General features: G+C 40.8%; 1 protein-coding gene across 4 annotated transcripts in view; it reads left to right on the top strand.

Annotated features, from left to right (window-relative positions):
- Positions 1 to 23,495, top strand: part of PTGR1 (prostaglandin reductase 1) — an 83,767-nt gene extending 60,272 nt beyond the window's left edge. For all 4 annotated transcript variants that reach the window (XM_042963687.1, XM_042963686.1, XM_007094288.3 and 1 more), the window contains 8 exons: positions 1,045 to 1,090; positions 3,015 to 3,071; positions 7,506 to 7,673; positions 11,505 to 11,622; positions 12,346 to 12,501; positions 15,424 to 15,532; positions 19,389 to 19,507; positions 23,243 to 23,495. In XM_042963687.1, coding sequence (XP_042819621.1) covers positions 1,045 to 1,090; positions 3,015 to 3,071; positions 7,506 to 7,673; positions 11,505 to 11,622; positions 12,346 to 12,501; positions 15,424 to 15,532; positions 19,389 to 19,507; positions 23,243 to 23,353 — 884 coding nt within the window. In that variant the 3' untranslated portion in view covers positions 23,354 to 23,495. The remainder of the gene's footprint in view (positions 1 to 1,044; positions 1,091 to 3,014; positions 3,072 to 7,505; positions 7,674 to 11,504; positions 11,623 to 12,345; positions 12,502 to 15,423; positions 15,533 to 19,388; positions 19,508 to 23,242) is intronic.
- The last annotated feature ends 1,641 nt before the right edge of the window (positions 23,496 to 25,136 follow it).

Below are 25,136 nucleotides of genomic sequence, written 5' to 3'. Positions count from 1 at the left end.
TATGCAAAGCAAGTCACATTAGCCAAGTCCAGATTCAAGGATTGAGAAATAGACTTCTTGATGGGAGGAATGGCAAAGAGGCCCCACACAAAGAGATGGAAGGCATTTGTGACAATTTTGCAATCTGCCACAGAGACTTTTTCAAGGTGTTCTTGTGTGAAGCCTTCATGTCATGTGGGATCCCTCTGATTTCCTGCATAATTGAAACTCACGGTTGGGTACATTGTTCATGACTTTGACCAGACTCTGGGGAGGATTTCCTCTCTGTCCTGGCAAGCCTGATGATGGGGTAAGCAAGTGGGGAAAGCAATACCTAGCAGCTGTGTGCAAAGCTCAGATTATCCTGTACACAGACAGGAGGGATAAACCCTCTTCCTTCATTGAAGAGTCTCCCATCCCCTTAGGGAAAGTGAAAGGAAAAGGTAAACCTAAAGAAATCTAGGGGAGAGAAATGGCAGCACATGCCATAACATGTTTGGAGATTAGCTTTGTAGAACAGACAATAAAAGGTGTTTACAGGTAGGTAGGCAGGCTTTGAGAAAAGGACATGCAATCAAATAGCATGGCAAAGTTCAGTCCCATCTAAATTGGGGTAGCCAGGACTCAGATTCAAAATTCCAGAGAATGTGTGCATGAGGTCACTGCAACAAAATATAGATTCTTTAATACCGATGGGGGCTGTTAGTGAAACCTTATATGATCATTGTAACAGTGATTACAAATGTGGCCCTGATCAAGTTCCTTAACCTAGGCCTAAATAAAATGAAAACAGTAATCATTGAGAATATCATCTAGAATAATCCATGTAAAGCATGGAGTGCTGAATAAATAACGTGATGATGATGATGATGATGATGATGATGATGATGATGATGATCTGGGCTGGACCAAATGTGAGAGCCCCTCTTGTCTCTTCCATAGAAAGTACTGATGGAAAGGCAACCTTGAAGCAGAAAGGTTATCTGTGTTTATTTAGAGTGCCAAAGTCAAGGAAGGCATCGAGTGTTGAGTATCTAATTGCCTATGGAATGCTTTATTTTGTAGAGGTCCTGCTGGAAGCTTTGTTCCTCACTGTGGATCCTTACATGAGGTATTATTTTCCTCCTAAAAATTCATGTATTGTGTTTGGGACCTTGTTTTGAAATAGTCCATCTTTTATTTATTTAATTAATTGATTAATTTTTTTAATTTAAAAATTTATAATGTTTTTTTAATGTTTATTTATTTTTGAGAGAGATAGAGTGTGAGCGGGGGAGGGGCAGAGAGAGAGAGGGAGACACAGAATCTGAAGCAGGCTGCAGGCTCCAAGCTGTCAGCACAGAGCCTGATGCGGGGCTCGAACTCACAAATCATGAGATCATGACTTGAGCTGAAGTCAGATGTTCAACTGACTAAGCTACCCAGGCGCCCCTGAAATAGTCCATCTTTTCAAATATCCAACTGATTGTCATTTCCCCCTGTTGTCCCAGTATAATATCAGCGATAAGATTCATGGATGCTCATTCTGCCAGCAAAGGTGTGAGAAGGTTGACGAGGGGTTACCCTGCCCCTGTATTTTACCATCATCTCCTATCTTAATGTACACAATTTGCCTCAAATTGCTCATCAGAATTGCCTCCCAAAAAATTAAGACAAATCCAATTTGTCCATTTTACTACTGGCACTTATTTGTGTAGAGGAAGATGGTAAGACTAAAATAAGGTTTTCTTGACTTCCATTTACCTGTATTCCTGTAATCAAATGTGTGTACTCAGGAAACAATTTGGGGGGGGGGTGGGGAGGGAATAAAAGGCCTTCATGGGGCACTAACTTCTCAGTGGTTTTTGCCTAGGTAAATAATGTAGTCATCATTCTTTAAAATGATTGTTTTCAGAGCTGATCAATAGAGATTCAAATTTAATGTAAAAAATGTTTCAAAATGTTAACTAGCATCCCTTTATGTGTGGCTAGTATGATTCTGCAATAATAATTGTAATTTGTAGGTTCCCCCCACAATACCAACCAATTCTCTGATAACCCCTGGGTGTCCTACAATTCGACTCAATTCTAACAGTATCTACAGTTAGATAGTGTCAGATCTCACATGTGAAGGAGTCAGTCCTACAAGACTGCCCCCACACACTTCAGATGCCAGACTCAAGTCCACATTGTTACCTGTACTTTGGAGTTTCCAACGACACCTTCCTTGCTAGAGTGGCTCATAGAACTCATGAAGCTAGTTTACTCACTAGATTACTGGCTTATTATAAAAGGATATATAACTCAGGAACAGTCCCATGGAAGAGATGCATAGGGCAAAGTATGTGGGGAGGGGTAAGGAGCATCCATGCCCCCTCCAAGGGCACTACTCTCCCCAGATCTCCTTGTGTTCACCAGCCCAGAACCTCTCTGAACATATTTTATGAAGGCTCATTACATAGGCACAGTGATTAAATCATTAACCATTGGCAACTGATTTGACTTCTAGTCCCTCTCCCCTTCCTGAGATCTGGATAAGGGAAATGAAAGTTACAGCCCTCTAATCACATGGTTGGTTCTGGCAACCCGCTCCCATCCTTAGGTGCTTTCCAAAAGTCACTTCATAACATAACAAAAGATACCTTTATCAGTCTCATTAATTAGGAAATCCCAGGGGTTTAGGTGCTCTGCCAGAAACAGGATATAGACAGAATATAATAATTCTAATTCTAAATCACAACATCACAGCTTGTGATTTGAGTAACAAGTACCCAGTGGTGTCTTTGTCATCTTTTAAGTCATTGGTAGAAACTCAACCCCAGTGGAATATGATGGTAAGATTCTCATGTTCATTTCCCAGAAAAATATATCAGAATGCTTCTTTGGGGTCACAGAGCAGAACTGCTTACTTCTAGCAGCTCTCCCGCATTTCACCCAGTTATATTACCTTCAAGTATCAGCACACACTTTCCCACTGATTTTCCATTTGGCTTGAAACTCAAGATGGTTTTCCCTTGATGCTCTTATGTATTAAGAATTTTTTTTTTTTTTTCCAGAGTGGCAGCCAAAAGATTGAAGGAGGGTGATACGATGATGGGGCAGCAAGTGGCCAGGTATTTCTATTTGTCCCAGGGCTTGAAAAATACATCTCTCTTTTACCTTCTTTTGGGTCCTGAGTCTGTCCATCGCCCCTACAGTTTCTTCAGCCTGTATGGTTCACTCACTGACCTTGGAAGCAACTTGGGACATCTTGCCCCTTTCCTGTGGGGGAGGGACGACTGTGAGATTGTCATCACTGCAATTTCACTTTGCTAGTCTTGCTTTTAATTAGTTAAAAAATTGCATTTGTCCAGTTTATGACTATAGTAAAAATTCCAATAAACCACCATTTTTTATTTTGGAAACTGAAAGTTCCCCCATCATCTGAGCCTTAGAGATGACTATTGTTAATGTATTCTTATTTCAAAAATTGTTCAGTACACAAACCAATGTCTATAATTTTTCTTAACTAGCAGTATTATATGCCCTTCAGCAAATTTATTTTTCTCACTTAATATGGATATCTTTTGTTGATAGTATATAAATATACTACCTACCTTTTAATGGCTGCAAATTATTCCACTGTTATCTGTCATTTAAGTAATCTATTCCTGATAGCAAATGTTTCCTATTTTTTCTATTACAAATAGTTCTGCAGGGAATATACGTACATCTTTATGTGCATGTCTGTGTATTCTTTGCCTACTTGGATAAATATTGCTTCACATTAAATTCCCAGAAGCATAAATTCTAGGTCAAAGGAGATGCACATTTTTAATTTGAGGATTTAATGTCAAATTGCTCTTCAAAAATATTGTATGAATATCCACTCCCACCGATAGTATTAAAGAACCTTTCTCATACCAAATAAATGTCCATTGCTTACCATCAATTTTGGCAATCTGAGGTGAATTCACGTTGATACTTCATGCTTAGTTTAATTTCCATTTCTTTCATATTAGCGATGTTGACATTCTTTTTGTAAATTAACTATCAATTTTTTTCTGTGAATTATGTTTATGTCCTTTCCTTTCCTCCTTTAGGTCTTTTTATCTTTTATTAGTGATTTGTACAAGCCTTTTTATATGTTAGGAATAGGAGTGTTGCAAATATCTGTGTCTTTATCTTTATCTTTCCCCTGTGTCCAGTCATAATTTAAAATTTTTATGTGATACAATTATTAATATTTGTAATTGTGGCTTCTGGGTTTCATTTCATCATTAGAAAGGCATCCTCCCCTCCAAAATAACTAAAATATTTATTCATGTTTTCTTCTGGTATTTTATTTTATTTTAAGTGGACTGGCACTGACAGCAAAGAGCCCAATTCCAGGCTCAAACTCATGAACCATGAGATCATGACCTGAGCCAAAGTTGGACGCTTAACCAACTGGGCCACCCAGGTGCCTCTCTTCTGGTATTTTATATGCTAATTTTTTATAATTAAATCTTCAGATCCTTTAATTTTTATTTTGGAATATGGGTGAAGTATTTACTTTATGTCCAAGTGACAAGCCAGTTATAACACCATTTATTGAAATTATATTTGGATTTTTGGGATTTCAATGACTTTATAGATTCATTTAGAGGAAATGTGTTATCTTTAGTACATTTTTCTCCAGACACAAAGTATACCTCTCCATTTATCCATCTTTGTCTTATGGCCCATTAACCGTTTTCTTCATATAGGTCGTATACATTTCTTGCTGATGATCAAAGATATGAACAACATATGTCTGTGTTTGCTGAATTGGCAAAGTTGTCTGTCTGTTTTTTTTTTTTTTTTAAGACAGTACTCAGGGATGGAAATGTTGTTATGATACACTTATACCCTGAAGGTGGAAGCAAATGTTGGCATAACCTTCTGGAAAAGAATTTGGCAATATGCATGCAACAAGAGTTAACAAATGTTTTAATAGTCTCTGACCTAGTAATTCCATTTATAGAAATATTGCCTAGGAAAATTATAAATTCATATTTACGAATATTAATTGAAGTATAATTTAGAAAATACTGGAAATAACCTAAGTGTCTAATACTGGTATAATAAATTCATTTCAGGTTTTTTTTAGATTTTATTATTAAAATTTTTTCTTTTTAACATTTGTTTATTATTGAGAGACAGACACAGAGCGTGAGCAGGGGAGGGGTAGAGAGAGGGGGAGACACAGAATCCTAAGCAGGCTCCAGGCTCTGAGCTGTCAGCACAGAGCCTGACATGGGGCTGAAACTCAAAATATGAGATCATGACCTGAGCCAAAGTTGGTCACCTAAGCAACTGAGCCACCCAGGCGCCCCTAGATTTTATTATTAAATAATCTCTACACCTAGCGTGGCATTCCAACTCCCACCTCCAAGATCAAGAGTTGCTCACTCTGCTGACTGAGCCAGAAGGGCGCCCTGAAATTCATTTCAGTTTTTAAAGGATTCTTACTAACATGAGAAAAAGTATAAGTCATATATGCTAGTGTAGAGAGAGAAAAGCTGGCTTGCAAAACATAAGGTGATTTCAATTATGTAAATATATATAATAAACATTTTTAAAATGCACTTATTTTCTTTTCAAGTATAATTAACATACAGTGTTATATTAGTTACAATATAGTGATTCAACAATTTTATACATTACTCATTGCTCATCCCAATAAGTGTACTCCTTTAAAAAAAATTTTTTTTTAGTTTTATTTATTTTGGGGGGCCTGGGTGACTCAGTCAGTTGGGCACCTGACTTTGGTTCAGGTCATGATCCCACAGTCTGTGGGTTTGAGCCCCGTGTCAGGTTCTGTGCTGACAGCTCAGAGCCTGGAGCCTGCTTCAAATTCTGTGTCTCTCTCTCTCTCTCTGCCCCTCCCCTGCTTGTGCTCTCTCGCTCTCTCTCTCTCTCTCTCTCTCTCTCCCAAAAATATTAAAAATTAAAAAAAAAATTTTTTTTCTTTATTTTGAGACAGAGAGCAAGCAGGGAAGGGCAGAGAGAGGGAGAGAGAGAATCCTAAGCAGGCTCTGCACTGTTAGCATGGAGCCTAATGTGGGGCTTAATCCAATGAACCAGGAGATCATGACCTGAGCCAAAATCAATCAGATGCTTAACTGACTGAGCCACCCAGCCACCCCAATAAGTGTACTCTTAACCCCCTTCACCTATTTTAGCCATCTCCTCACCCACCTCCCTTCTGGTACCATCAGTTTGTTCTCTATATTTAAGGATCTATTTTTTTGTTTGTATCTTTTTTTTCTTTGTTCATTTGCTTTGTTTCTTAAATTCCACACATGAGTGAAATCATATGGTATTTGTCTTTCTGACTGACTTATTGTTTCACTTAGCATTATACCCTGTAGATCCATCCATGTTGTTGCTATTGTAAGATTTCATTCTCTTTTATGGCTGAGGAATATTCCATTGTGTGTGTGTGTGTGTGTGTGTGTGTGTGTGTGTGTGTGTGTGTGTATCTTATTCCATTCATCTATGGAAGGACACTTGGGTTGCTTCCATAGTTTGGCTATTGTAAATAGTACAGCAGTAAACATAAAGGTTCATATATCTTTTTCAATTAGTGTTTTCCCATTCTTTTGGTAAATACCTAGTAGTGGAATTACTGAATCATATGGTAATTATATTTTTAATTTTTTGAAATTCTATACTGCTGTCCACAGTGGCTGTACCAGTTTGCATTCTTATAATACACATTTTTAAATATATCATTAAGATTGCCATAACATATCCCAAAATATTAGCAGTTATCTTTGTATTATGGGATTAGAACTGATTTTTTATTTTATATATTATAACTTTTCTAAAATAAATGTGTTACATAATTTTATGATCAAGGGAAAGAGAGTAAAAAAAATGGTAACAGTGGGAGAAGATGGGAGAATAAGAATCAGCAAATGAGACAGGAAAGGAGCAGCTTAGAGGGAGAGGCAAAAAGCCCAGTGAAGGTAGTATTGTGGAAACCAATGAAAAAGAGTTTGGGTAGCCCAGAGTGCTGAATACAGTTGAAAGGTGAAATCAGATGATGAGTGCAGAGTGTCCACTAGATTTTGCAATCAGAAATTGTGGCTTTAGTGGAGTAACAGGGGTGGAGGCCATGTTGCATTGGGTTGTCAAGTGATTGGGCAGTGAAGAAGTTTGAATATAAAAGGGAAAGGGGGCAGTGGAGAGGACAATGTTAAATATTCAGGAGAGAGGAGGGGCTAGGAGATGGAGGGTGGCCCCCGAAGAACAGAACAGAACCCCTTGAACCAGAGGATGTACACCTCTTGCTTAAAGAGAAGTGGGTGAGGACAGAGACAGATGTTGAACCAATTCAGAGAGTTCCTCTGTAATGGCCCATATTTTTTTCTCAAGGAGGGGGAGAAACCAATGGCTAGGAATAAGATGGAGAGATGTGGTGGGGTATTCAATCATGGAATATTAACTTCCATGCCCTTTTAGGAATACTAACCATGCAGCATCCTAACTCCCTTGAAAGAAAAGAGGTTTCCCACATCTTAATGTGCTTTATCTTTCAGAGTTGTGGAAAGTAAAAACTCAGCCTTCCCAACAGGAACTATGGTAGTGGCTTCTTCAGGCTGGACAACTCACTCCATTTCTGATGGGAAAGATCTGGAAAAACTGCCTGCAGAGTGGCCAGACACATTACCAGTGTCTTTGGCTCTGGGAACAGTTGGCATGACAGGGTGAGTTTCATGGGTATGTTTCATTTATTTGAATATCTGACATTCTGGTTTTCCAAAATAGTTTGTCTAGAATGTGGTCAACAAGAAGAGACCCAAGACATTCTAGGCTCAGGGGCTGGTTAGAGTAAATGATGGGACTGAGAAGGGAATAAGATGGGTTAGAGTTGGCCTTGGACTAAAGGAAAGAAAGGGAAAAATCCAGCCAGAGACCCTCAGAACCAGAGAGCGGCAGTGAGAAACAGCATGGGGCATGATCCCTCTTTAGCAGCTGGCAAATGGTAACACAAAGGGACCAGCTCCTTTTGTCCCTGGAAGGGTCTTGGCTTCAGGGTCTCTGTCTCCATTTCAGAGTTTAAAAAGGGGAAGAGAATTCAATATACCTTGGCTTTTCTGTGCTGTCTCTCATTCCTCACCTTTCCCTATGCACATCTGAATCTCCTGAGGTATAAAGAGATCTGAAGTTTAAATGAGATGAATCACAAGTATGGTTGCACAGTCACTCAGCTGACACAGACTTAAACTCCACAAGAGTCCTTTGGCCTTGTCCCTCAGGAAGACTCCTGGTCAGTTCATCCTATCTCAGCTGTACTTTAGGCTCCAAATTTCCCTTTGTGGCCTGGAGAAGCAAGGTCAATTGAATTCCTTTTGGAATCCCCCAAAACTTTTTTAGCCTGAAATTCATGTATTTCCTTTCTTTCTCTAAGTTATTTGATCTCTTCCTCCCTCCCTCCCTCCTTCTTTTTCATAATTTGAAGGACTTCTAAAGAATGAACTGGATATGTATACCTCAAATGATCAGCTTCTAGCAAAAACCAGTCCCATACACCCCAACTTCATATTGCACTCAGATTATGAACTCCTTAGTATTGCCGTGACCAAGAGGCAATGTTGAAATTAATGTGAAATTAGAGGGTGCTTAATACCTTTTTGCTTTTTTTTTTTTTTTTTAGTCTTCTTTTAAAGTTTATTTATTTTTTTGAGAGAGAGAGAGAGAGCATGAGCAGAGGAGGGGCAGAGAGAGAGAGGGAGAGAGAGAATCCCAACACAGGGCTTGATCTCCCGAACCTTGAGATATGACCTGAGCCAAGATCAAGAGCGGGACACTTAACTAAGCCCCCCCAGGGGCCCCCTTCTTACTTTCAAATAAGCACTAAATAGAATTATAGCACTTCCAGGTCCTGCCTACCTGCCCCATAACCTCTACGAGGGAGAGCTTCTCCTCCCACCTTGTTATCCCACCTGTCGTTCTAAGTTGTGAGCCAGGTGTAGGAATGCAGGGGTGAAGGCAGACATGAGGAAACCTTGGAGCAAGTCTCCCATGACTTAGATGGGGAGAAAGTAATCTGTAAAATATTAGGAGATTTGAATCCTAAAACAGAGGATAACTTACTCATTTGTGTGTACTTTTCATTCACCCTGTTCCAAACCCCCAAGGAGTGCATTTTTACTCCATAAACAATCAACTTCATACCATTGGTTCTCACTGATTGAGGGAGAGGCATTATCCCATGCTTCTAACCTTCTCTAGTGACACACTGCCCATTCTTTGAGCAATTCCTGCCTTCTGGACTACTTACCAGTGGGATGGGTCGGCCCTTCAAGAGTGCTAGAACTTCTGCTATAGACTATAAAAGAAGTTGAACTTTGGGGTGCCTCGGTAGCTTAATGGGTTGAGCGTCCAACTCTTGATTTTGGCTCAGGTCGTGATCTCATAATTTGTGAGCCTGTGGGGCTCTCTGCTGACAGTGTGGAGCCTGCTTGGGATTCTCTCCCTCTCTCCCTGTCTCTTCCCCACTCCTCCCCCTCTCGCTCGCTCTCTCAAAATAAATAAATAAACATTATAAAAAAAAGAAGTTGAACTTTGAAACCTAGAGTACCTTTCAGCTGTCCAGGCTCCAGAGATTTAGCATTCCCTCCAGGTTTGCATTATTTCCTTCAGTGGACCTCTGTTTTCTCAGTTAAGCTGGAGGAGTTCATGTGTTTTGCTCTCCAAACTTATATGTTAAGTCCCCCTTAGTCCCAAGGGTACCTTTAATTTTTCCTCTAAGATTGCTTTACTGTTGGCTTCTCCATTTTACTTGTAAAAGGATATGATGTTTGGGAGAGGCCTTGTGTCTCCTAGGGCAGTATGTCTAATTGAGAGGTGATTTTAGGGTTTCTAGAAGGGAGATCGGGGTTGGGGGGTGGTAACGATTGTCATGAGTGGAATGATATAATCAGAAAATGCACCTTCTGCTTCTCTTTTGAGGTTATGCTAGCTCACCCAGTGTGCTTTGGTTTTGGCATTCATTAAGGTGGTGGTTCTCAGTTGCTTAAATTCCTAAGAATCACCTACTCTTATGAAATTCAGATGTTCATGTCTCAGTATTTCTGGACCAGTGGGTCTGAGGTGTGGGGCCTGGGAATCTAAATTTTTAATAAAACTCCAGGTGATTCTGAGGCAGATGGTGCTCCATTCATCTTTCGAAAATTACTGGGAATATTAGCTTTTGGGTCCTCAGAAAATGTGTAGATTTCTATGCCTTTCACTGCCTTGCCTTTAATGTCCAACTCTAATGGGTCCCCGGATATAGCCAAAGGCTAATGTATAGTTTGTTTCTTATAGAAACAACTTTACATGAATTTGTCTGAAATTTTGCAAGTGGTTTAGCAATTGCCACAGTGGATATAGATTTCTTTGACTCAGACTCAGGGGCGTGATTATAAAACTTAAAATTTTTCTATTTCTGTACTTCATCTCTATCCCAAGCCTGCATCTTGGCTTGTGTAGTAAAGCAGAGCCTCAGTTTAATTTAGTGGTTTTTCACATTGTTCAGGTTCAAAACTCAGAATTTTCTTTTTCTTCTCCCCAAGATTGATGCAGAGCTTCCAGGGCTAACAGATTCCATGTCAGCAGGGGGGCGACAGCAACTTCTTGATCTTTTTTTTTTTTTTTTTTTTAACTTATAAAAAATGTTTATTTTTGAGAGAGAGCGAGTGCAAGTGAGGGGCAGAGAGAGAGGGAGACAGAAGATTTGAAGTGGGCTCTGTGCTGACAGCAAAGAGCCCAATGTGGGGCTCGAACTCATGAGCTGTGAGGTCATGACCTGAGCCGAAGTTGGACGCTTAACCAACTGAGCCACCCAGGTGCCCCAATAACTTCTTGGTCTTGATCTATCTTAGTCTTATGCTGTTCTCCTGCTTCAAAGTGTAACTTTTCCCACTGAGTCCTCAGTGACATTCCCTTCCAAGCTGGCCATCCAAGCTGGTGGTTTCTTCACTCAGTTCTTGTCAGTACTATCTGAGCTGTATCTTTGCAGACCCCATAGTTTTTTCCCTGCAAGCTAACTTCAACATCTCACTTAGGATGAGATGGGGAAATTTCAGAAGCTCTTCCATACCACTTAGGAGCCATGGAAAACTCAAGGTGTTTCTCTTGGATCCTCATCTGCTCTATGGTTATGGCACCATGATGACATGGAGGCTTTCCCCATGAAGTTCACCATCTCCCCAGGGCGTACATAGGAATGAGGCACAAGCTCTCTATTCTAGGACCCCCAGAGTCCTAGAATCTTCTTTTGCTCTTGAGACTTGGCCTAGGGATAGACAGGGTGCAGCACCTTTCCAACCAACTCTCCATTTCTTCTCTGGTTCCCATCATATTTATTCCTATCTAAGAGCGAGGAAGGAGGAGGTGGACCATTAGTGGCTGGTAATATTCAATTCCTATATTTTCTGTCTTTTATTGGACCCATGGCACTGGGCTGTTGAGAAGGCCTTCAGGATATATCTGAACAACTTATAAGAGAAAGCCACAAATCAACCCACATATCTTTAATTTTCTTCCCTCAGGCTAACAGCCTACTTTGGCCTACTTGACATCTGTGGTGTGAAGGGTGGAGAAACAGTGATGGTTAATGCAGCAGCAGGAGCAGTGGGCTCTGCTGTGGGCCAGATAGCTAAGCTCAAGGTAAGTGTCTTCTTCCATTACCCAACATTTACTCAATATCCACAGTGTACACTGAGAATACAACAGTGAACAGAGCAGACCTTCTCTGATCTCAGGGAGTTTTGTTTAGTGGGTCTTGCTTGGAAGTTGAAGATACATTGAGAATGCAAGAGAGATTTCTGAAGTGCTACTCTCTGTGTACCAATACAATCTCTAGCTCATCCTGAAAGTGCTTTTCAGAATGCTCTCCAGTTCCTCTATGATTCTATGATTAGACAGGTTCTATCTAGTCCAACGCTTGAGCCCAAATCAAAGAATAAAGGGGCAGTCACCAGGAGAAGTGACAAGATGGCTGAGAGTTCCAGAACTGAGCCCAAATTATCGTCTAAAGCACTACTGTTCCAAAAGATAGCATGCAAGTCACTGCAAGAGAAGACCCAAAATAAAGAAATGAGAGTCAGATGAATAGGTTGTCAAGTCAGTAAGTTGAAACGAGCTGTAAACCATATAAACATAGACCAGAATCTGTTGGTTGGTCAGAGACAAGCTAAAGTTAACGTTGGGTTGTAGGCTGATTCAGGGACCAATTTCACCTGTGGGTCTGTTGGCCCATTATGGTATCTTCATGTATGTGGTTCAGTACCTAAGAGGGTGTTCTTGGGGAACCTGACCATACTAGGCTAGGAAGGTGAGTTAGTCCATGCTTGGCTTGTAAATGGTCTCCATTTTTTTCTCCCCATTTAGGGCTGCAAAGTTGTTGGAGCAGCAGGGTCTGATGAAAAAGTTGCCTACCTTAAAAAGCTTGGATATGATGTTGCCTTTAACTACAAAACAGTAGAGTCTTTGGAAGAAACTTTGAAAAAAGCCTCTCCTGATGGTTACGATTGTTATTTTGATAACGTAAGCATGAAATGGACGTAATATCTTATTTACTAACAAAGTACTATACAAGGGAATAGCCTTCTAGAGTTCCATCTAAAATATATAAAGTACATATGCCTTTAAAAAACAGCTTTATTGAGATATAATTCACCCATTTTGAAGTGTTGAATTCAGTGGTTTTTAGCATATTCACAGAATTGTATAACCATCACCACAATGAATGTTAGGGCATTTTCATTATCCCAAAAAGAAATGCTGTACTCAGTAATTACTCCCCATTTCCTCCCCAAAGTGCCTTTTGTGACTGGCTTCTTACACTGTACATTATCATGTTTTCAAGGTTCATCCATGTTGTAGTATGTATCAGTACTTCATTCCTTTTTTATGGCTGAAAAATAATATTCCATTGTATGGATATACCACATTTTATTTATCCATCAATTGATTGATGAGCACCTGAGTAATTTTCACCTTTTGGCTATTACGTATAATGCTGTGAACATTCATGATCTTGGGTATATGCCTATAAGTAGAATTGTTGTGTCATGTGATGACTCCATATTTAACATTTTGAGGAACTGACAAACTATTTTGCAAAATGGCTGCACTATTTTACATTCTCACCAGGAGCGTATGAGGGTTCCAATTTCCCTACATCCTCGCCAGCACTTACTAACTATCATTTTGATTATGGCTATACTAGTTGGTTTGAAGTCGTATTTCACTGTGGTTTTGATTTGCATTTCCCTAATTGCTAATGGTATTGGGCATCTTTTCATGTGCTTATGAGCCATTTATATATCTTCTTTAGAGAAATGTCTACTCAGATATTTTGCCCATTTTTCAATTTGTTGAGTTTTAAGAGTTTTTCAAATTTGTTTTAATGTTTATTTATTCTTAGAGACAGAGCGTGAGTGGGAGAGGGGCAGAGAGCAAGGGAGACCTAGAATCTGAAGCAGGCTCCAGATTCTGAGCTGTCAGCACAGAGCCCGATGTGGGGCTTGAACTCACGGACCATGAGATCATGACCTGAGCCGAAGTCGGTCACTCAACCAACTGAGCCACTCAGGCACCCCAAGAGTTCTTTTTTTTTTTTTTTTAATATATGAAATTTATTGTCAAATTGGTTTCCATACAACACCCAGTGCTCATCCCAAAAGATGCCCTCTTCAATACCCATTACCCACTCTCCCCTCCCTCCCACCCCCCATCAACCCTCAGTTTGTTCTCAGTTTTTAAGTGTCTCTTATGCTTTGGCTCTCTCCCACCCAAGAGTTCTTTATAAGAGTTATGATAGGTCCCTCATCAGATACAGTCAATTCTCAGTATTCCTGGTAGTTATGTTCTATCAAGTCACCACGAACAACGAGCATTGCTTCTAGGGCAAGTATGTACATACATGTATATATTTTACCTCCATTGCAATCTTAAATCCTAGAAACAACTCTTCCTACAGCTTTTCTTTTCTTCACTTTTTAAAAGAGAAAAGGAGGTTCAGAAGTGTTAAGAAGTTTGCCTACGGCTGCCCCACAAACTGATCCTCCCAGAGTTGGGATTCAGACCCCATCCAACCAACCCCAGAGCTGGAGCTTTTTGAACTACTCTGTACTGTGCCCTTCTGCCTTCCCCCCTTGGTAATCTCTGGGAGAGGTGAAAAAAAGAGAGAGAACCTCGACTTTTTTTTTTTTTTTTACTTTAGCTGGGAACTTTGTGCATCTTTCACTGCTTTAGGCACGTCTGCAAATGAGCAGGAAAGCCCTGTGAGTGTTGATTTGAGGGATATAAATAAATGTTAGCAAGTAGTCTCTTTCTCAACTACGGAATATACCAGTAATGAGGATTGACTGAATATGGTTTGCAATAATTTTCTCCTATTCTGTGAGTTGTCTTTCACCTTCTCTTTTCTTTTCTTTCACTTTCTTGATGGTGTCCTTTGAAGCACAAAAGTTTAAATTTTTTAAAAATGTTTATTTATTTTTGAGAGAGAGAGAGAGAGAGAGACAGAGTGCGAGGAGGGGAGGGGCAGAGAGAGAGGGAGACACAGAGTCCAAAGCAGACTCCAGACGCGGAGCTGTCAGCACAGAGCCTGATGCAGGACTCGAACTCACAGACCACTAGATCATGATCTGAGCCAAAGTCGGGCACTTAACCAACTGAGCCACCCAGGAGCCCTGTAGAAGTTTTAAATTTTGATGAAGGCTGATTTATGTCTCCTTTTGTTGTTTGGGCTTTTGATGTCATGTCTAAGAAGGCTTTACCTTATCCAAGGTCACAAAGATTTACTCCTATGTTTTCTTGTAAGAGTTTTATGACTTAGCTTATACATTTAGGCCCATGATACATTTTAAGTTAATTTTTATGTATTGTGTAAGGAGGGGTCCAATTTCATTCTTTACCATAGCCAGTAATTGTGCACCAGTTGTTGAAAAGACTGTTTTTTTCCCCTATTTCATTGTGTTGGGACTTTGTCAAAAATCAATTGACCATAAAGTAAGAGTTTATCTCTGGACTCACAACTTAGCTCTGTTGATCTATATTTCTGCTCCCATGCTGTCTTGATTGATACAGTTTTGTAGTAAGTTTTGAAATTGTCAAATATGAGTCTTCCAACTTTGTTCTTGATGTGTCTTCTGACTATTTTTTTCCATGGTTTTAGATAGGGGCAAAGAGATTATTGAACTGGTCAGAAAACCCCAAAATATAATAAAGTAAAATGTATAAGTTATATATGGTATGTTCCTACAGTAAAACAGAAATGTCCAACCTCACATGTCCCTTTCAAGTGCAATTTTCTGCAATGTTGTGCTAATTCAGTCTGATTTTTTTCCTTCTAAAATAAATGTTATGAAATGGGAATTGTGACTTAATGATTCTCCTGAATCTTCTAGTGTTTAGATTAAAGTGGATTGTTTTTTTTTTTTTTTTTTCCATCCTGTTTAGGTAGGTGGAGAGTTTTCAAACATTGTTATCCCCCAGATGAAGAAGTTTGGAAGGATTGCTATTTGTGGGGCCATCTCTGTGTATAATACTACTCGCCCACTTCCCCCAGGTAATGAGCTCATGCACACAATCACAAATGTAGAAAGACTGGGCAAGGAGAAAATTCATGGATATGGTAGATAGGCCAGTGACTATCAAAATATTAAAAAGGCTTCCTGATAATAATTTTCTTTTTAAAAAATAATTAAAAAATACTTTTCTCCTTTTTCCTCTTTTTAAAAAATTTGTTTAATGTTTATTTGTTTTTGAGAGAGAAAGAGAGAGAGAGAGAGAGAGAGGGTGTGAGCAGGGGAGGGGCAGAGAGAAAGGGAGACACAAAATCCGAAGCAGGCTCCAGGCTCTGAGCTGTCAGCATAGAGCCCAACCTGGGGCTTGACCTCACGAACTGCGAGATCATAACCTGAGCCAAAGTTGGACACTTAACTGGCTGAGCCACACAGGCTCCCCAGACTTCCTGATATTCTTGATGAAGTAGTGTTTATTAAACTAAAACCATGTATTTTTATATGTTTGTGCTAAATAACTTATGTTAGATTTTGATATAGAGAAATAACAGAATCTGAAAATAGGGAAGAAATGTTGATAATTGTTAAAAGTTTTAATTGTTTACCTATTGTTTTGGGCAAAGTTGTGAAAAGACAGCCATGCTTTGATTTAGAGACGGAACACCTTGGTCTGGCTGGTGCAATATCAGGGTTCTTTAGGATATTCAGAACGTTGCCGGAGGAATGGGGATCGGAGAGGATGACTCAATGTGGGTGAAGCAAACAACAGGCTGCCATTTCCTTCCGACAGTGGAGGGCAGTGCCTCCTAGAGCTTCAGGACACACTGGCTCCCCCAGACTGACAATTTCCATGGAAAGGGAGAGGAGCATGCATTGCCCCTCTGTTCCTGGACTGTCCTTATTTTGTTTCTTTTGTGCATCCATCTCCACTTCTCCACTCTCCTATGCTGAGACTGCCTTCTGCCCTCCTCATACCCACAGAGGTCCAAAAGCAGTATCAACTAGCGAACTTTATTTGTGAAATCCTAACTCTCTGAGAGATGTTGTGCAGGCCTCTTGTTTTATGAATGGGCAGATGAATGGGCAAGAAGGCCAGAGGCTCTTTAAATCCTATTAGCAAGAGACTCAAAGACAGACCTTCTGCACTCCTCGTACAGAGTCCTTTCCTACTACAACGATTTTGTGCTGTTGGTGAGATTATAGATTGACCTGTGGTCCAAAAAAAGAAAAAAAAAAGAGCAAAGGAATCTTAGAGATTATTATCAAGATCTGGGATGATAACCATAAATAAATTGGGCTTCTGTGATGGGCTTCACTCATGGGAATGAAACCCTACAGCCCTGCTAGTTAACAATCCCACAACTGCACTGAGACAGGTGAGCGAGAGTGGAAGGGACTGAGAAAGGACAGCTTGCAGACTCCCTCTTGGGCTGGGAAAAATCAAAGATACTACCATCTCCAAAAAGACTCCAGGTGCACTTGGCAGTCTTATTGCTATGGACTTTTCCCCCCTCTAGTTTTCTAATTGAAGCTAAGCTAGAATCCTGGGAAATCTTCTGCCTGTCCATTGAGCAAAGCACCAGGATGCATTTTCTTGACCATAGTCCAATAAGGTACAGCCAAATATTTGGGCCCAGTAACTTGATCTCGTCTTGTTAGCAATTAGAGTTTGGAAGTTGAAGGTCTTTGAGACGTCAGCTGGCTTTGTCCATTCATTTTAGGTGAGATCCTGCCCTGCCTCTGAGCTCCAGAAATTCTAACATGTATCACTGTTAGGATCGCTCAGAGGTAATTATTTGCCCCAGCATTAATGCCACGTTCAAATGCCACATTCTTCTTGCTCCCAATAAAGAAACTATATTCCCATCAGGGTGGATAAGCCCAAAAATGGTATTTCATCCTCTTCCAAGATGAGGAAATGAGGATTCCAGTTCTTAACTTAAAGAGAAATATGGTTGGTGTGCATCTCCTAAAGAAGCACCCTCTCTGCAAGAGCAACCTGGCATTTGGACGTGCTGCTGTCTTGTGTCACCCTCATATCTCACTCCTCTTGCACCAGTTTCTTTTGGTTCAGGACAAGGCCTTATTTTTCTGACTGCTAATGTGACTTTCTCCAAAGAAGGGAGTAGGAACTTTCAGCATGAGCGATGCCAGTTATCAAGGATGCCGCAAATAAATTCTGCCAGTCACCTCAGCTCATCTGGTGCTGAGGTTTCAGGGGCATGTTCACCTGACTTCCTGAAACTTTTAAGACTATGTTCAGGTGTCATTCCCTCAGTTTCTGGTCACTCAGGATCCTTGGGAAAATAAGCCAGGCAACCAACACAACCTTTTCTCTCTCACACAGAAAAGTACTACCTTTTTTTTTTTTAATGTTTATTTACTTTTGAGAGAGAGAGAGAGAGCAAGATAGCGTGTGAGTGGAGGAGGGGCAGAGAGAAAGGGAGACAGAATCCAAAGCAGGCTCCAGGCTCTGAGCTGTCAGCACAGAGCCCGACATGGGGCTCGAACCCATGAACCATGAGATCACGACCGGAGCCAAAGTTGGATGCCCAACTGACTGAGCAACCCAGGGGCCCTGAGTACTACCTTTCTGATAGGCTGCAGAGTAGGCTGGTACTTTTTCTAGGCTGGTGGTTCTCAAAGTGTGGGCCCAGGACTAACAGCATCACCATCTCCTGAGAATTTGTTAGAAATATAGATTCTTGGGACCCATTCCATATCCACAATCAGAAACTGGGGGAGGGGCCAGCAATCTCTTTTCATAAGCCTTCCATGTGATTCTGAAAAAGAACATTCTACATGTCGGGAATATCAGGGTATTTATGGTTGATTAGCACGGGAACATTTTCACGTTATCTTCAGGACCCACTTCAGTTCCATAGAACAGTGTTCTATGGACTGCCATTGGGAAGTGTTTGGTGGGCCTTGCTTCTGGCATGTGCAGGCTGAACATTCCCTGGCTTCCTGGCCTGTGCAAGGACTGAGTGTGTATTAGTTTCCTATTGCTGCTGTAACAAATTACCACAAATTTAGTGGCTTAAAACAACACAGATTTATTGCCTTATAGTTCTGGAGGTCAAAAGTCTAACGTGGATCAGCAGGGCTGAATTCTTTCTGAAGGCTCAAGAGGAGAGTCTGTTTCCTTGCCTCTTCCAGCTTCTAGAGGCTGCCTGCATTCTGTGGCTCATGGTCCCTACCTCCATCTTCAAAGCCAGCAGCACAGAATCTTCCAAAGTCTCTCTTTCTCTCTCTTTCACACTAATCTATACTTCCATCATCACATATTTTTTCCTGACTCTGACTTTTCTGCATCCCGTCCAAGGACCCTTGTGATTATATTGGGCCCACCTGTATAATACAGAATAATCTCTTCATCTAAAGGCCCTCAACAGGGGCACCTGGGTGGCTCAGTCAGTTGAGCGTCCGACTTCAGCTCAGGTCACGATCTCACGGTTCGTGGGTTCGAGCCCCGCGTCAGGCTCTGGGCTGATGGCTTGGAGCCTGGAGCCTGCTTCTGATTCTGTGTCTCCCTCTCTCTCTGCCCCTCCCCCATTCATGCTCTGTCTCTCTCTGTCTCTCTCTGTCTCAAAAATAAATAAACATTAAAAAAAATTAAAAAAAATTAAAAAAATAAATAAAGGCCCTTAACTTAATCATGTCTGCCAAGTCCTTTTTGCCATGTAAGGAAGCACATTCATAGGTTCTGGGAGTTAAGATATGGCCACCTGTGGAGACCATTATTCTGTCTACCACAGAGGGCATGTTGATTTTTGGACAACCTCGTGGATCAGAAAAGAGTGGAGAAATCTAGAACAGTGATGTGACTTATACTGCTTGTGTTTTCACCACGGCCACCTCCCTGGACCCTGTCACCAAATGTGTCCTCCTCTTTCACAGGCCCACCCCCAGAGAATATCATCTATCAGCAACTCCGCATGGAAGGGTTCATTGTCACCCGCTGGCAAGGAGATGTCCGTCAGAAGGCTCTGAAAGACTTGCTGACATGGGTCTTAGAGGTGAGGAGCTCCAGAGCCACTCCCCCAGTTGTACACTGGATCCCATTCTCTTCTGACATGATAGGCTTCATTTCCACTGCAAATACAGGTCCATCTCACTGCTCCCCCTTTTAGAACAAAATACCAGGAAGTGTTTGTTTTTTAATGTGGTTTTTTTTTTTTGAGAGAGAGAGAGATAGACAGACAGACAGAGTGTGAACAGGGGAGGGGCAGAGAGAAAGGGAGACACAGAATCTGAAGCAGGCTTCAGGCTCTGAGCTGTCAGCACAGAGCCCCATGCAGGTCTTGAACTCAGGAACCATGAGATCATGACCTGAGCCCAAGTGGGACACTTAACCAGCTGAGCCCCCAGATGCCCCAGGAAGTGTTGACACTCAATGTCTGCAGTTCCTCTCTTTCCATTCTCTTGTGAACCCACATATCAGGCTTTTGTACTCCTGCCGCTCCACCGTAATTGCTTTGGTCAAGGTTGACGATGTCCTGATTGTGAACTGCAGTGGTCAGTTCTTAGTATCACTTGGCTCTGGGGGGTGTTTGACAGAGGTGATCACATTGTCCTTGGTACACTTTCTTCCCTTGCCTTCCCTTGGCTCTTGGTTTTCCTCACAGATTTGTCCTTCTGAGAGGACCTCCTCCTCTGCTAACTTCTTTTTTCCTCTGGAGATCAATAATAGAGTGTCCCAAGGTATGGTAACTGGACTTCTTTTCTTCTCTGCCCACAGTCTGTCTATCCCTTACTTAGCTCATCCAGGCTCTTTGCTTTAAATATCATTGGTATGCTGACAGCTCCTGAATGTCTGTCTCCAGCCTGGATCTCTCCCCAGGGCTCTGGGCTGCTCAACAGCTGCACTTAGATGTGTAATACACATCTTCGACTCAACACGTCAAAAACTAAGTATGTCTTGATCTTTCCTGCCAAATCCATTCCATATACAGACCTCACCATTTCCCCACCCCTCCCCCTCCCCCAGTTGCTCAATCCAAAAACCTTGAAATCATCTTTGATTCCTTTCTTTCTCTCAGACCCACATTTAATCTGTTGGGAAATTCTGGTGGCTCAGCCTTCAAAATATACACAGAATCTGTCCAGCTCTCCCACCTCTACTGCTACCACCCCGGTCCAGGCCACCTTCTTATTTAGCCTAGTAGCCTCTGTCTGGCCTCCCAACTTTGTGCCCCAACAGACAATTCCCAACACAGCTGCCAGTGTGATCTTTTAAGGCATAAATCAAACCATGTCATTCTTATGCTCAAAACTCTGCAAAGCTCCCCATTTCACTTACAATAAAACCTACGAGGGGCGCCTGGGTGGCTCAGTTGGTTGAGCGACCGACTTCAGCTCAGGTCTTGATCTCACGGTTTGTGAGTTCAGGCCCGCATTGGGCTCTATGCTGACAGCTCAGAGCCGGAGGCTGCTTCTGATTCTGTGTCTCCCTGTCTCTCTGCCCCTCCCCCACAGGCACTCTGATTCTCTCTGCCTCTCAAAAATAAACTAATAAAAAAAAAAAACCTACAAGATTGTACATGATCTGGCCTCCATTACCTAATTTCATTTCTTAGTGTTCACCCCTTGCTTTCTTTGCCCAATCCCTCCCCACTTCCCTCTGCCCTCTGTAACTGCTTCCTTAATTCACTCATCTCCTTCAAGTTATAACTACATTCTGAATGAGGCAACTTTTAAAATGACCCTATTTTATTTTATTTTTTATTATTTTTTAAATATTTGTTTATTAAATATTAATAAGAGAAAGGGACAGAGTGTGAGCAGGTAAGAGGTTAGAGTGAGAGGGAGACACAGAATCCGAAGCTGGCCCCAGGCTCTGAGCTGTCAGCACAAAGCTGGATGCAGGGCTCAAACTCATGAACCACGAGATCATGACCTGAGCCAAAGTTGGACACTTAACTTGACTAAGCCACCCAGGTGCCCCATAATGCCCCTATTTTAAATTGCAGTCCCCCTCCATTCTTGATCCTCCTTATCTTTTACCCATAGCAATTATTATCTTTTAACATGATGTATACTATAATTCATGTATATTTGTTGCCCATCGCCCTCCTGTGAGAATGTAACCTCCATGAAGGCAGCAACATTCATGCATTTTTTTCTGATGTATCCCCACCACCTAGAATAGTGTCTGAATCAATGTAAACTCTAGATGAATATTGTTGGATAAATGTTGGAGAGGCATATATTTGGGGCTGTGGCTCTTCCAGGTCCCAAATTGGCATCTTCCTATAGCCATGGCTTTCAATCCACAGGAAGAAGCCAATCCTGTCCTATGTTGTGATACTTTTCCCATCTTTCACAATTTGCAGTTTTAGTCAACAGAATTCTGAATAACCAAGGGGCATTATTTTAGTTTTGGAGGGGAAAAGTGATATCACACTTCTAAACTCTTGGCTTTATTATCCTTTCCCAATTCAAATAGATTGCTCCTCTGGCAGCCACTGGAGCTTGGTGTTTTTCCCAGTCCAACGCTTGGAGTGCTGAGCTGGGCTCTTTCCAGGAAGCTGGGAAGAGCTGAATGATTTTCAAGTTCCCAGTGTGGAGCCTCTTTGTCCCTGTTGGTGAAATCTGATCTAGCCCTCTCATGATGGCAACTGACAACAAGAAACCACTGTGCTGGTCTTCCTAATGCCTCCTTCTAACAGAGTGGACCTAATTACAGTTTTGTTTTCAGTAACTAGTGAATTGGCCTAATTTCTCTCTCAACTACTTATTTTTTTTTCTCATCTCTTTTTCTTCTTGAAAATATACTTTTCTTTTAGAATAGTTTTAGATTTATAGAAAAATCACAAAGATGGTACAAAGGGTTTCAATATGCCCTGTATTCTGCACCTTAATTTACCATATTATTATCACCTATATATTAGTATTCATCCTCTACTTTTAACTTATAAACTTTTGATTACAGCGTTTGCCCCTTTACAGGTTCTTTGCCTCCTTTAAGAACAGAAGAGCTGGGGCTTCCTAGTCAAGGCCTCCTCAAATCCCAGCCTCCGTACTTATCAATTAGCTGAGTGACCCCAAGCAAATTGTCCCTCCATAAATTCATAAAAGGTACTAAGCCATCACCGGAATATGTTAAGAAAATAAGTGGTATCCGGTAACTCCAGTCTCCACAGAAGACCCTTTATAAAAACCTTGAAAATGTAAATTAGTTCCACTTAGTAGACTGCCTTGTAGCAGAGAAATGAAAAACCCTCACTAAATAAACCCTTCCCTCCCACATTCCTAAGTGAATGTTCAACACATATTGAAAGAATCTGGGCTTGAAGGGAGGGCGAACTATTAGATTGCCATGGTATTTACAATTCCTGAATAGGCTCTGCCGCTTCAGGGGTCAAAGAGAGGTAATGATGCTACATCATGAAGCTACTGGAAGGATTAAAGTAGATAATACTCTGGAAGGGGGCCCCTTTTTCCATCTTCTTCCACCTCTTCTGAGATCATTACATTATTAAACTTTTCCATGTGATTTACTTATAAATTGCTTAATCACTTCCTGTAACATTTCTTCTATTGTTATACTGTGACCTAACACCTGTTACCAAACTTTTATGTGTACTTTGTGGCTCATGCCACTAGATTGACTATACGCTCTTGGTGGATTGGGCCTCCCTCTTAGATGTCCAAGATAATGATGTTCCTGATAAATTTGTTGCTATGATGAGAAAAGTATATCCTTCAGAATATGAAATTAATCTGTTATATTTGTTGTCATTTTGATACAGGGTAAAATCCAGTATCGTGAATACATCACTGAAGGGTTTGAAAACATGCCAGCTGCGTTTATGGGAATGCTGAAAGGTGAAAATTTGGGGAAAACAATAGTGAAAGCATGAAAAAAAAACAGACACGTGGAATCTAGAATTCATTTGGATGATTACCACGTCTTTTTAACCATTTAGTAAAAATATATACTGCCTTCATTATCTAAAAATTGTAATGAGTTTGATCTACCTAATAAAACACATTTAAGTGGTATGTAATTAGCAACAGAGAGTGAAAATTTCATAGTGAACAATGGCCGGTCATGTCACTGCCTACTACAGCTCCTTCTAGGTTAAGGGAGAAAACAATGGCTTAGAGGCCAAAAGTTTACTGCCTCTGTGACTTTGGAGTTCTTTTTTTTTTTTTTTTTTTTCCCAATCTGTAAAGTGAGGATAGTAACATCTGCGTTATGTACATATTATAAATTTATTTAAAATACCAGCATAATGCCTGGCCTATATTAGGTACCCAGTAAGTGTTAGTTATCTCCCTGCAGAAATCAGTGAATTTGAAGTCATAAAATTATCACTCTTATTGCTTATGATTACATGAGCAGAAATAATCATTGCTCATGGGGGTCTCAGGGCAGCCCACACTGGTTCTCTGCAGCTGAGTCTAATAATATGACAGACCAAGGAAGGAATTTATCATTCCCAACAGCTACAAAAAGATAGCACATGGGGATATAAGCCTCCAAAGTGTTTGAGAGTTAAATGAAGACCACTTTCAAGCTCTTTTTTTTTTTTTTTTTTAAATACACTCTCTACACCCAACGTGGGGCTTGAACTCATGACCCTGAGATCAGGAGTCAGAAGCTCTATTGACTGAACCAGCCAGGTGCCCACCCACGAACACTTTAGAGCTTTAAAGCATTACTGAGGAACACAAAAGACTTAAAATTTGGAAAGGTACCATGCTTTTGGATAGGAAGATTCAGAATTATGAAGATGTCAATTCTGCCTCCAAATAGGGTAAGGGGTAAATTAGACCACAGTGAAAAATGGAAGGGAAAAAAATGGAAGAAGAAAATTGTGTGTGTGTGTGTGTGTGTGTGTGTATGAGAGAGAGAGAGAGAGAGAGAGAGAGAGAGAGAGAACCTCAAGAAGGATGTAATAAACAATTGATAATATGATTTGTCTCCAGGGAAGAGAACTGGGGAGTGCCTGAAGGCAAGGGATAAGAAAGAAACTTTACACTGTATAACCTTTTGTACTTTTTGAATTCTAGGTCTTACAAATTATCCACTATATAAAATACAATTAAAAAATAAAAATCTTCACCCTTCTGGGTCCCCCATACAGGGATGAGATAAAACTCAGGCAAGTGTGGGGGTATCCCCAAGATGGGCACCCCTGCTTTTTTTGTTTGTTTGTTTTTTTAACTCTTAAAGATATCCAGACTGAGCCTCCAATAATTCCTCAATTATAGTTTAAGTTTTCCTGCCATGGGACTGCTGGTTCCCATGGAGATTTCTGCTCTTGGGCTTTGACTCCAATCACATGATTCTCTGTGTCTGTCTGACTTTCTAAATTTGGGGGCAGCAGTTTGTGACCTCAGTTCTCTGCTGTATCTAAAGAGAGTTGATTTTTCAGTTTCCTCAACTTATTTCTTGTTAGGACAGAGTGATGACTTCCAAACCCAACACGGGCTGGCCCAGAAATTGGAAGCCAAGAGCATTTGTTTTTAATTTTGATAATACTTATCTTTTTTTTTCCTTTATGGTTACTGATTTTATTTTTTTTTATTTTATTTTAAAGATTATTTATTTTGAGAGAGACAGAGACAGGGTGAGTAGGGGAGGGGCGGAGAGAGAGAGGACCCCAACCAGCTCCACACTGCCAGCAGAGCAATGCA

The sequence above is a fragment of the Panthera tigris genome, chromosome D4, assembly GCF_018350195.1.
Source record: "Panthera tigris isolate Pti1 chromosome D4, P.tigris_Pti1_mat1.1, whole genome shotgun sequence".
Lineage (NCBI taxonomy): Eukaryota > Metazoa > Chordata > Mammalia > Carnivora > Felidae > Panthera > Panthera tigris.
Note: the sequence above shows the minus strand (reverse complement) of the source record. Positions and strands in the feature narration are given on the sequence as shown.